At 34.0% G+C, this 11,910-nt stretch overlaps 2 protein-coding genes across 2 annotated transcripts; both read right to left on the reverse strand.

The window, feature by feature from the left end:
• Window positions 1-5,863: 5,863 nt before the first annotated feature.
• On the reverse strand, window positions 5,864-7,410 carry LOC117913146 (basic endochitinase-like). Its single transcript, XM_034828086.1, has 3 exons — window positions 6,917-7,410; window positions 6,675-6,828; window positions 5,864-6,386 (listed from the first exon to the last, which is right to left on the reverse strand). Exons 1-3 carry the CDS (start codon window positions 7,365-7,367, stop codon window positions 6,017-6,019), a joined length of 975 nt encoding a protein of 324 aa, XP_034683977.1. The 5' UTR covers window positions 7,368-7,410; the 3' UTR covers window positions 5,864-6,016.
• A 2,273-nt stretch (window positions 7,411-9,683) lies between these two features.
• LOC117912165 (basic endochitinase-like) lies at window positions 9,684-11,328 on the reverse strand. Its single transcript, XM_034826656.1, has 3 exons — window positions 10,837-11,328; window positions 10,567-10,720; window positions 9,684-10,206 (listed from the first exon to the last, which is right to left on the reverse strand). Exons 1-3 carry the CDS (start codon window positions 11,288-11,290, stop codon window positions 9,837-9,839), a joined length of 978 nt encoding a protein of 325 aa, XP_034682547.1. The 5' UTR covers window positions 11,291-11,328; the 3' UTR covers window positions 9,684-9,836.
• Between the last annotated feature and the right edge of the window lie 582 nt (window positions 11,329-11,910).

Below are 11,910 nucleotides of genomic sequence, written 5' to 3' on the forward strand. Positions count from 1 at the left end.
TGATCAGTGGCCCATTTTAAATGCTATGAAATTTTCTTCCTAAATCATGTGGGACTATACATTTACTCCCCATATAAGCGTAATGTCCTTGTTCTTAATATATAGGGCTTATAGGAAGATCCGAACTCTAGTATGGTTATCGCAGTTGTAGTATGAGTCATTGAATACTCACTAGGGTCTAAGATGAATGGGTTGAGACATGTTAATTAAATCAATATATATCCAAGTGATATGCATAACATTATAGTTAAAAAGTATATAGAAAAAAATCTAAAAAATATAATGAAACTATTTAGGAAAATATGTATAATTAGGTGGATTCATCAAATTAAAAAGAAACACTTACTAAATTTAATAGTATATTTAAATAATCATAAAAATACATATTCAAATTGGTTCATAATAAACGAACAATGAAATTTTAGAACTCTATTAATTGATTCAAGTAGAATTAGCGTTTTTCAACTAAAAATGCTTAATTTTGTAGTATAATTATTTTTCTATAATTTCATAATCAATCCCCATTGAATAATGTTGAGCCAATAAGGGCGTTGCTATTTTTGCGAGGTAAATATTGATACAATTTGATTGAGAGTTAGTCATATCAGTTATCTTGATTATGATTCAATTGAATTGGTCGTAACTATATTGTAATGACTAAAATTGAAAATCTTGGATAAAATTTGAAATGGTCTTCTCAATGGGCATTCTAATAATGACTTGACTGAACATATTTTGAATCTTGAACTCCGTATGTTTCAATTGTCTCCACGATAGGCATTCTAAATATGACTTGATTGAACTATATTAAATTGTTTCATATTTTGAATCTTAAACTCCACACATTTTCTATTAATATTGGATTTGATACCACTTTTCTCTGATTTGGAATTAGAACCAATTTTTAAAAGTATGAAGAATTTGACATCTCATAAGTTAATTCGAAGTCACTACAAGGATATCATGCGTACATGGGATGGTGAATTTAATGTCTCATATTGCCTAGGTGGGAGAATCTCTTACAATTTATAAGTGACTCATCCGATATATGTAAATGTGCTCTAAAACCATAAGGGACAATATATGGATTTAAGATGTCTACATTAATTATGATAGAAAGTATAAGGTCATAATTGGAAATGTGCCGGCATTGTCACTTGTGATCCATTAGCTAAAATATGGATATCATGAATATATAAAAGGTAAATTTCATGTTTCATATCTATGAGATGGCTAGAGAAGTCCTTAACACTAATAAAGTATGACTAACTTGTTAATTGTATGATGTGTTCTAAAATCGTCAAGAGTTATTGGACCATGAGTAGAGAGTATCTTTAAAAGTCATACGAGATGGTATCAAGACCAATTCCTAGTACAAAATATGTGTATCATAGGCCATGACAAGTGTATGGTGGTTATTTATGAGGGCAATTCTGATTTCATATCACCTAAATGAAGGATTTTTTTAGTACTTTGATGATGGTACTTATAGAGATCAAATAAAAATAAGGAAGGTGTAATACTATTCATTCAACTCATGACAATAATAATTGAAGAATGATTATTAGCATCTCTTCCAAATGTTATCATCATGATATTTATATTCATGTGTTAAAAGGTTTTTTCTTTATATCATTGGTCACTCGAGGTACTATTGATGGTTATGTATAGACTATGGAGGAAAATGTCGAGATATTTTGTTGAAATACCGAATATCAAAAGAGGTCAATATGAAATCGACCATTAATTATTAATCGAGAAAAATATCACAGAAAAATCAATAAAATCGTTAAAATATTAGTGATTTATTCATTAAAAAAAACCATTTTTTAAAATATTTATTTGTGCTTTTTTTATTATTTTAAATTTATCTTTATTTTAAATTTATATTACCCTTTTATTTTTAATTATTTTTCATATTTATCTCATTAATTCTATTTTAAAAAATTACTTCCACTTCACTTTAATTTTTTTTATATTTATCCCTTTAATTTTATTTAATTTTAAATGTTTTTATTTTAAAATATCAAAAATATAAATTTATTCAAAAATTGATAAAATGTAAAAAAAAAAAATTAATGAAGTTCTATTATAATATTTTATAAATTAAAATTGATTTGATAAAATAAACTATTAATATAATTTTTAATAATTTTAGTTATTTAAATAAATTAATGTTAATAGAAAAAAATTGTCTCCACAAATTTGTAATAAAATTTTAAAAATTAAATCTCAAATAAAATATTATTTTATACTTGCACAATAATTTTAATATATGTATTCTTACTTATTTTATTATATTTTAAAGTTTTACTATATTTTTTTTTTTATAAATTTTGAAAAATTTCTCTCACACTGATTTTTTTTTTTTTTTTTTAATATCAATTGATATTTCATTGATATTTTTGTATTTATCAATATTTTCACCCTTTGATAAGAACAAAAGAAATATTAGCTCTGCTTTGTCAAATTTAAACATACGAGTAGAACAATATAATTAATAATGAAATCTCTATATTCATAATAATTCTTGTACTTGGATAAAGTGGGGCTTTTAGCTGGTCTTTCTCAATTAGCCTTTCCCCCCATCATAGCATGATAGATGAAAATTATTGCAAAAGGCACACCCTAGTGGGAAGTGATGAGGGCTCTTCAACCAAGGGATTGGAAGTAATTTCGAGGAGGAAATTTGTTGGGGAAAACCCCGTTTTCATTTAATATTTGCTGCCGAGATTACGCCTTGCTGGCAGCAGCTTATTCCAATTTCCAAGGGAAGACTGGCGCAATTTAAGGCCTCAATCAAGCAGAAGGCCTTTGGTTGCCATAGCCTATTCGCATCACAGAATCTCTTGTAGAATCCAATCCGATTCTCCACTTGGGCGTTAGAGCCTTTAACGCATTCGATTCCTCCATTAATGATGTTGGTGATGAATCTACAGCGAGGAACACGACCCGCCGCTGTGAGAGCACTTGATAGCGTCCACCGGCCTGTGGTGACATCGTGGCATGATGGCTTTGGTGATTGAGGTGTCATCCACAATCATAGAGCTGTCTGGAAGGAAATGGTTGGCCAGTTGCAAAGGCGCCCAGATTGTCTAGGTGAGCATAGAGCTCATGGCTCTTCCTGCTGGACAGGAGTTGTGGTTGCTGTCCAAGTCATGGCACAATCCTTATCTTTGTCACCATCATGGTCATCGCCATCTTTTTGAGAAGACTTATTCACCATTTGCGGGGGGCAAGGAAAATCAAGAGACATGCTACATTTTCTTTTCGTTCCCATCTGTTGAAACGTCAAGCACAAAAACTTGCTTCTGGTCCAATTTTTGCCATTTTTCAAGGTTGATTTTTATTATTGCTTTTTTCTTTTTTCACAAAGTAAAATTCTTTGGAGTGGCATATATGGCAATACTTGAATCTAAGCCAAATATCTTTGGAATCGTGCTTTTGTCGATTTAGAGGTCAGGGAAAGAGAGGAAACTACCTACCTTTGTCCATTCCAAGGGAAAGAGAGCAGTAAGCAGTACTGCTGCCACAGTAACCATATTGGCTACAACGCCACCCCGTCTGGACATAATGCTCCACCGGCTTGCCTTCCACATTAAGCTCGTGTCAAGCCTCCTCCTATACTATTAACTTATTAGGAGTATCAACAAGAACAAAAGCAGTGCCCAAGTCTTCATTTTTGCTTGTTGAACCTGTTCTCTGCGAATTCGGTGACACAAGAGGTCTGTATAAATTGATTCAGAATGATGATTTGAAACTAGTGACATTTATTTAACTAGAATTTTAAAACCTTAATCATAGGCTCCAAATAAAATAAAAATAAAAAATAAAAACAAAATAAAACAACAAACCATCATATAATATTAAATATCATGTTCAAGAAATTTCTAAGTAAATAATTAAATCAAAAGTAAAAATCCTACTTTCTCCGTAAATCAACATGAAATTTCAATTCATAATCAATCATTCGAATGACCCGTCATAATTAGAAAAAATAGTAATTCCTTTAATGCATTTCTTAAAGTAACTTAAAGTTTACGAATGCTAAACTTTCACGTGATATCACAAAAGTACATTTAAAAGTAAAGCGAATAAAAAAAAATTAATTGTTTAAGATATCAAAATAATCAAAATCTTTATGGATGTATTATTAAATAAGCCTAAACTCTTTATCATTTCCCTAACACATAAAATTATAAATATACCTTAACATAAATGAAATGAATAATTGGGTTCATGCTAGGCTGAGGGTTTGGGACCCTTAACCAGCCCAACCCAAATTTAATTAAGTTACAATTTTTCTCATGTCTAACCCAAATTTTAAATTCAGTTTGCCACAGCCTATAAAAAATTGGGTGGAGTTGAATTGGGAATCTGCCCAAATTGCACTCTTACACAAAATAAAGCATGTGAAGACGAGGAAAATGTTAAATGAATATGGTTCAATTGTGTGACACCATACTCTAGTTAGCCCCCAAAGCCTAACCGGGTGTCATCCTTTACTATGACCATTTAAATTTAACATGAACAGGATAGGTTTCAACTATAGATAAAAGATTCAAGAAGTGAGTTACATTGAAAGTGAAATATTTGATATCTTTTTTTACCAAGTAGATCAAATTATACCAAAAAATCTTAATTGTTGAATTTATTATCATCATATTATAAAGTATTCTTAGGGAAGGATTCAAGTATGGGGAGAAACAAATACTACAAAAGAAAGTGATCACTAAACCCGATCTTGGCTTTAGATATTTTTTTCGCCCTAAAATTAATTTTCACTTTCTCCACCCTGAATTCAATTTTTGGCTCCATCCTTAAAAATAGATCATGTTTGATTATTTATCAAATATGGTTAATTAAACTACTTTGTAAATGTTAGAAATTTAAAGCTTGTAACTATTGAGGGGAACTTTTGGTTCAAGAAAGAAAGTCATGTTACTTAGCTTGTTGCAATGGCTAAGGAGAAGGAGATTTGAGCCACTAAGCAGAGACCAAATCAGTCAGGATTTTCTCTAGGTTAGGGTTGAGGGTCCAGAGGATGTGGTTGAGGTCGTTCACTTGGTTGATCTACTTCTCTTTCTCTTCTAGTTCCAGGATAGGTTAGTTAGACAAATTCTATAGCAGTTGGTCCAAGCAGTAGGCGTGCCGCAACATAGATTCCATATTAGGGGCAATGGACACACGACTCCAAAGCATAAACGAGAAACATATAGTAGCATAGTCTTAGGTCCCTTCATAGTCGGGTCCTAACACGCATGCATTCTTGCCTCCTGATAAGTATTATGACTTTATTGTTTAAGTATGTGCAAGTGAGATATTTGTCGACGAGAGTGCTGCAGTTGAGTGCATGATGGTTCAAACGGCTTTAGATTTGGATTCAATAAGGTTATGTTTTGAGAGTTTGGGGTGGGGGTGCTTATTGTGATATTTGCTTTATCACAAAATTGTCAAAGGTTGACAATTTAGTTCCATTATTGTAGTGAATCTAACACCATACATTTCAAGGGTCTCATTGGTTATATTCAATTTGGAGTTGCTTCATATTCTATTGAAATTTGAGATATATATGTATTGAACATACTAGAATATGTGAAATTTTAAGAAATTGGATATTTAAAGGAAATATCGATCAATAAAGTTGTTGAGTGCATGATGTAACTAATAATTTGTAAATAATGCATATTTACATAATCCCCTAAAATTAATAATAAAATGGTTACGTAATTAATAATTTTTTTAAAAAAATTATTTTAAAAGTTATACAAACAAAAAGGAAAGAAAAACGATTTATGGTAAAGGGCCAGAATATTTGGTGCAATGGGGGAAATCCAAAGTAAAGAGAGGATGGCACTGAGTATTTGTTTATTTGGGTTGGATAAACCCACTTTTATTGATTATTTATTTCTTCAGGTTACACGTAGTTGGCAGCAGCTCAGTCTCAGAGAGAGAGAGAGAGAGAGAGAGAGAGAGAGAGAGAGAGAGAACTAGAGCAATTTAAGGCCCTAATTAATCAAGCAAAAGGGCTTTGGTTATAGCAATCCAGGTTATTGCCATAGCCGATTCCCATTATATCGCAGTATCGCTTATAGAAACCAATACGGTCCTCAACCTGCGCGTTAGAGCCTTTCCCACATTCAATTCCACCATTGATGATGTTTGTGATGACTCCATAACCAGGAACACGACCCGCGGCTGTGTCAGCACTTGATGGCGTCCACTGGCCTGTGATGACATCGTGGCATGAGGGTTTTGGTGATTGTGGGGTCATCCAGAACCATAAAGCAGTCTTGAACGAAATGGTTGCGTCAGTTGCCACAGCGTCCGGGTTGTTTAGGAGATCGTAGTTAATGGCTCTTCCTGCTGGACCATAGTTGTAGTTGCTGTCCAGGTCATCGGCACAATCCATATTTTAGTCAAAATCAAACTCATCGCTCTCTTTTTGGACTTACTCGTCATTGGTGTGTGCAAGGAACAATTTCTTTCCATTCCCAAGGATAGGCATAAAACTTTATTAATTCTGGCCTGACTTTTGCCACTTTGACGTTGATTTTTTATTGTTTAATTTCTCCAGAAGAGATCATGTTATGTATGGACCAAATTTTTGTTCGAATCAATGACTCTGTTGATTCAGAGGTGAGCACAGAGAAGAAATTAAATGAGTTACTTACTATGAAATTTGGATGGGACCCCGGCCGTAGTATTTTTTCCCAGCAGCGCATGGCCATTGTTGATTGGCAACACAGTAGTCTCCAGGGTTCCCTTGTTCCTGAACGAAGCAGTATCCCCATGCATATGGGCCATCCGGAGCAGTTGCCCAACCACCTATACACAGTTAATACCATTTGATATCCAATATCAATTAGCTTTCTCCATTCATTTCTATCAATAAGGCATCACTGGAAATATATACCTGTGGTTTCATGCGAAGTTTGAGCCAGAAAGGCAGCAATCTCTCTTTTACGGGTGTCTGTGTCACCAGTCGTTCCGAAACCTCCAAAGGACTTGGCAGCAGAAATGAAAGCTTCGTAAGTGTAGAAGCCTTTGCCCGGGCAAGCAGCATCATTTCGGTGCTTCAACATTTGCTCAAATAGAGAGTTGCTAATGAGAGAACTTATATCCCCACCGCCTCCACTGGGAGTAGGGGTTGGAGTGGAGGGAGTAGAAGGGGAACCACCAGAAGTACATTGGCTCTGGCAGCCAGTGGAGCAGTAGGCAGGAGTGCTGCCACAGTAACCATATTGGCTACAGCACAGCCCTCCTGAACATAATGCTCCACCAGCTTGGCTTCCACATTGCTCTTGTCCGAAGCTGGCTCCAACTAGTAACAGAAATGAGAACAAAAGCAAGCCCCAAATCCTCATTTTTGGCCTAGTGAATTTGAACCTCAGCTCTCTATGGACTTAGTGAATGCAGATGTGGCTATAAATTGACCAAGGTTGGAGACAACATGGTCGTTTTTTGAAAATTCAAAGTCATTTATCATTTATTTTACCCAAAGAAAGTAAAGTTCGCCGGCTTTATCATTCTTGTGCCGTGGAAACTGAACTTTAAACTTGTCAAACACGTCTTTGTTTCTTTCTTTATGAGATGGAAAGAGAAGCCATCAATACCCATCTGCCTGAGCTTCTTCTCATCTGTCTTGTTATGGAGAAAATTGCGGAGTAATTTGCACGCCTTAGGCCTGGAAGAAGATGGCGGTCATTGTACTTAAATCCTTGTACTTGACGAAGAAAACAAAAGCCGAAGACCGGAAGACGTGTTGATCCACACCATGGAAATTCACCTAGCAAATTATGTTGTATAGGAAGATATTTATACAGATTTTGAACATTAGTTGTAAATTGGAAATCATTACTTGACTAAAACGTCCAAAAGCTACTTCTATCACATTGTATAGTTGTTTTAGAAATTTTCAAACCATTTAATAAAAAGGTAATTCTTATAAATCAATTAAATAAAATTTATTTAAAATTTTATTTTATTTTTTAATTTTACATAAGTTCGGTTTTAATCTAGAATGGATAATTCTTATAAATAAATAAAAATATAGTTTTTTTTCTTCTAAATTTTAAGTTTTGTTGTATTAAAGAACTAAAAATTAATTTTACTTAGTATATTTTTAAATGATATGATATTTACTACTTAATTTGGAGACACTTTTTCTCTAGTAAGGCTGATGGAGAGGGAAATTTAGGTTATATGTAGTTCTAGAGAGAGAAAAGGTTAAAGAGGAAAATCATAAAAAAAATTATAATAATTGGATGTGATGAAAAAGATATAGGATAAAAACTAAATTAGTATAAAATGCACTTTTTTCACTTTTATTTAAAAAAACAAGGAAGGGAATATTTTAGAATCTATTTAATAATTATTTTTTAGAATAGTTTTCTATTTTTCAAAACAAAAAAATTGAAAAACATGTTTCACAAATCGAAAATCCGTTTTCTCTTAATAATAGAAAATATGATATTTTTAAAGAACATTTTTTAAGCTGTTTTAAATTGTTTTTTTAGAGTTATTTTAAAAAATAATTACATAAACATGTTAATGTTTAAAAATAAAGCTCTAAGTATAAAAATTATTTTTAAAACATATTTAAAAATATTAAAAACAAGTTAAAAACCTTTTAAATTCCCAAACAAAACTTTTAATTTTGAAAAACGTTATAAAACATTTTTAAAAAATTATTCTTAAAAACTATATTTTAGAACTATTTTTAAAAACAATTAGCAAATAAGACCTTAACATCTCTTCTTTTCTTTTCTTTTTTAATTAAGCATTTTTTTATAGGTTTGAATAATTCAATTCACTTGTATACATCCACTCTTTAGGGCTGGTTGATTGCTGATCACACCAAGTTGCACAAAAATTTGTAGACATTCTAAATAGATAAGCAATTAATTAAAATAAATTACGGGCACTTATTTGATAAGATGAATCTTGTTTCAGAAACTGCAGGCCAGATCATTTGGACCATTGATTGAGACTAAGTTAGAATAAAATCCTTAGCTCTTAAGGGTTGGTCTCAGAACTGATTGACCAGGTTGTACAATTCACAAGCCGGTTGAAATGATCTGGCTTATGAACAATTTATTAATATTTTTTCATGCAAATTTCTTATTTCCCTAATTCAAAAAAATAAAAATAAAATATATCTATAAAATTTGAACTCAATAAAGAAAAAAAAATATTGTCATTGCATTTGCAAAACAATTTCCTCTTGTAAGGGCAGCAATACATGTCACATAGTAGAATGTATAAGAAATTCTTTTCTAACTTGTCTTGTTTCCTCTCACAATATAATAAGCCACGTCTTACAAATAATATTAAGTTTATGTGAAGACTAGTCTCCTCTACCTTTTCACTTACGCAATAAGGCACATATACACAACTCAAAAGCTATCATATACTCCAATCAAATGCTACATTTTAGAGACCTCGCCCATGTTCTATTGCCTATCTTGGTAGTTTTTAAATGTCCTTAGTTTCCCCTCAAGTTTCACTAGGTTTACCACATACTTTAGCCTTATCTTCGGTGTTGCCAAGTGGTTGATACACATCTACAACAGTACCTCATACTACTAATGAATATAGAGCTAGCCACATATCCATGCATTAGTTGCCCTTATGTTCCTTGATGCTAGAAAATGAATCATTTTCTGAAATTTTTCTTAGAATTGTCAAAAACTAAATTCAGAGGCGATGTACTACACGCTTGTTAATTTAGTTTTCGGAGGAACCCATTTTTATTGATTATTTATTGTCTTAGGTTACATGCAGTTGGTAGTAGATCATTCCCAATTAGATACTAAAACGACCGAAGGATCTAATCAAGAAAAAGGCCTTTGGTTATTGCAATCCAAGTTACTGCCATAGCCTATTCCCATTAGATCACAGTATCTCTTATAGAACCCAATCCGGTCCTCCATCTGAGGATTGGAGCCTTTACCACATTCGATTCCACCATTGATGATGTTGGTGATGAGCCCATAGCCGGGAACACGACCTGCTGATGTGTCTGAACTTGATGGCGTCCACTGTCCGGTGATAACACTGTGGCATGAAGGCTTTGGTGATTGAGGGGTCATCCAGAACCACAAAGCCGTCTTGAAGGAAATAGTTGGGTCTGTTGCAACAGCATCTGGGTTGTTTAGAAGGTCATAGTTTATGGCTTTTCCTGCTGGACCGTAGTTGTAGTTGCTGTCAAGTCATGGGCCAAGTTCACATATTAGAAAAGATAAATCTCTTTACACAGATTGATTTCTTCCTTACAATTATTGAATTGGAATTCCCATTGAAGGGAAAGACTCCAATATATTTTATTCAAGGTAATTCACTTAATTTGGTCCTACTGTTGCCACTTTCAACCTCTGTTGAATTTTTTTTCATATAGGAGAACCCAGAAAAGAAAATTCTTCAAGATTGGCAACATATAAATATGTATTTCGAATCATTGTTCCAGTTAAATTTTCTCTATGTTAATGAATATTCTGGAAAAATAATATGAATCATTCTTTCAGTAATCCAAAGTGCAGGAGAAGGAGAGATAGTAGTACTCACTATGAAATTTGGATGGGACCTCGGCCATAATATTTTTTACCAGGAGCGCATGGCCATTGTTGATTGGCAACACAGTAGTCTCCAGGGTTGCCCTGTTCCCGAAGGAAGCAATATCCCCATGCATATGGTCCATCTGGAGCAGTTGCCCAACCACCTATGCACCAGTTATCCCATTTCATATCAATTTGTGTTTACCTTTATCCTTTAATATGTAAATCATTAATGCATCATGTGTAACAAAGTTCAAATAAATCTTTATATTGGGAGAACCTGTGGTTTCATGTGAAGTTTGAGCCAGAAAGGCAGCAATCTCTCTTTTCCGAGTGTTGGTGTCACCAGTTGTTCCAAAACCTCGAAAGGACTTAACAGCAGAAATGAAAGCTTCGTAAGTGTAGAAGCCCTTGCCGGGGCAAGCAGCATCATTGCGGTGCTTCAACATTTGATCAAATAGTGATTTGCTAATGAGAGAACTAATATCCCCACCGCCTCCACTGGGAGTTGGGGTTGGAGTGGAGGGAGTAGAAGGGGAACCACCAGAAGGACATTGGCTCTGACAGCCAGTGGAGCAGTAGGCAGAAGTGCTGCCACAGTAACCATATTGGCTACAACACAGCCCTCCTGAACATAATGCTCCACCGGCTTGCCTTCCACATTGCTCTTGTGCAAAGGCGCCACCTATAGCTAAGAGCATTAAAGGGAAGAAACGCAGTCCCCATATCTTCATTTTTGCTTATTATGCCTGTGCTCCGTGGAATTGGCGATAGAAGATCTGGCTATAAATAGACTTAAGGATGAAGATGAAAAAGAGTATGTGATGGTGCTTGGAAAATTCAAAGGTCCGTGGCTGCTTTATCATTTCGTACATTTCTATTTCTTCCGACCTACCCATTTAGAGCGTATAAAGAGCGTTGCCATGTGCCCGGCTTCCATTTGTTTGGATCACTAACAAGTCTGAGATGAGGGAAAAAATCTTCAGATAAGACATATCCTCAAGCTGTCATGAAGCTGACTTTCCACGATCAGCAATCTCCTCCCATGTGGGGGTACTATATCTATGCACGCCTTAAAAGGCCAGCGTGAAGATGAGGGTAAATGCATGTACTAAAGGAAAAAAGACACAAACATAAACGTGGAATTTCGTCTCGAAAGCACCCAACAAAAATTCCAATGGGATCGACAAAAATTCCCCCTTGCTGCCTTTTTTCTATCATGCTTGATGACGTTGCTAGCTTGGTGCATGCCACACTTCATCCATTTTATCTGCACATTTTTAGTGGAAGAAATCCTAAACAATCTTATGGAGCCAAATGATCTCAACTTAAATTTTCTACGATATTTGTTTGT

The sequence above is a fragment of the Vitis riparia genome, chromosome 4 (assembly GCF_004353265.1).
Source record: "Vitis riparia cultivar Riparia Gloire de Montpellier isolate 1030 chromosome 4, EGFV_Vit.rip_1.0, whole genome shotgun sequence".
Lineage (NCBI taxonomy): Eukaryota > Viridiplantae > Streptophyta > Magnoliopsida > Vitales > Vitaceae > Vitis > Vitis riparia.

Bases quoted from the DNA above. Each gene is read 5' to 3' on its own strand.
- LOC117913146 (XM_034828086.1), bottom strand. From the start codon at position 7,367: ATGAGGATTTGGGGCTTGCTTTTGTTCTCATTTCTGTTACTAGTTGGA. The intron at 6,829-6,916 runs GTATATATTTCC...AACTGTGTATAG, and splicing joins AACTTCGCATGAAACCACAG to GTGGTTGGGCAACTGCTCCG. The intron at 6,387-6,674 runs GTAAGTAACTCA...TGACCTGGACAG, and splicing joins GGTCCCATCCAAATTTCATA to CAACTACAACTATGGTCCAG.
- LOC117912165 (XM_034826656.1), bottom strand. From the start codon at position 11,290: ATGAAGATATGGGGACTGCGTTTCTTCCCTTTAATGCTCTTAGCTATA. The intron at 10,721-10,836 runs GTTCTCCCAATA...ACTGGTGCATAG, and splicing joins AACTTCACATGAAACCACAG to GTGGTTGGGCAACTGCTCCA. The intron at 10,207-10,566 runs GTGAGTACTACT...ATGACTTGACAG, and splicing joins GGTCCCATCCAAATTTCATA to CAACTACAACTACGGTCCAG.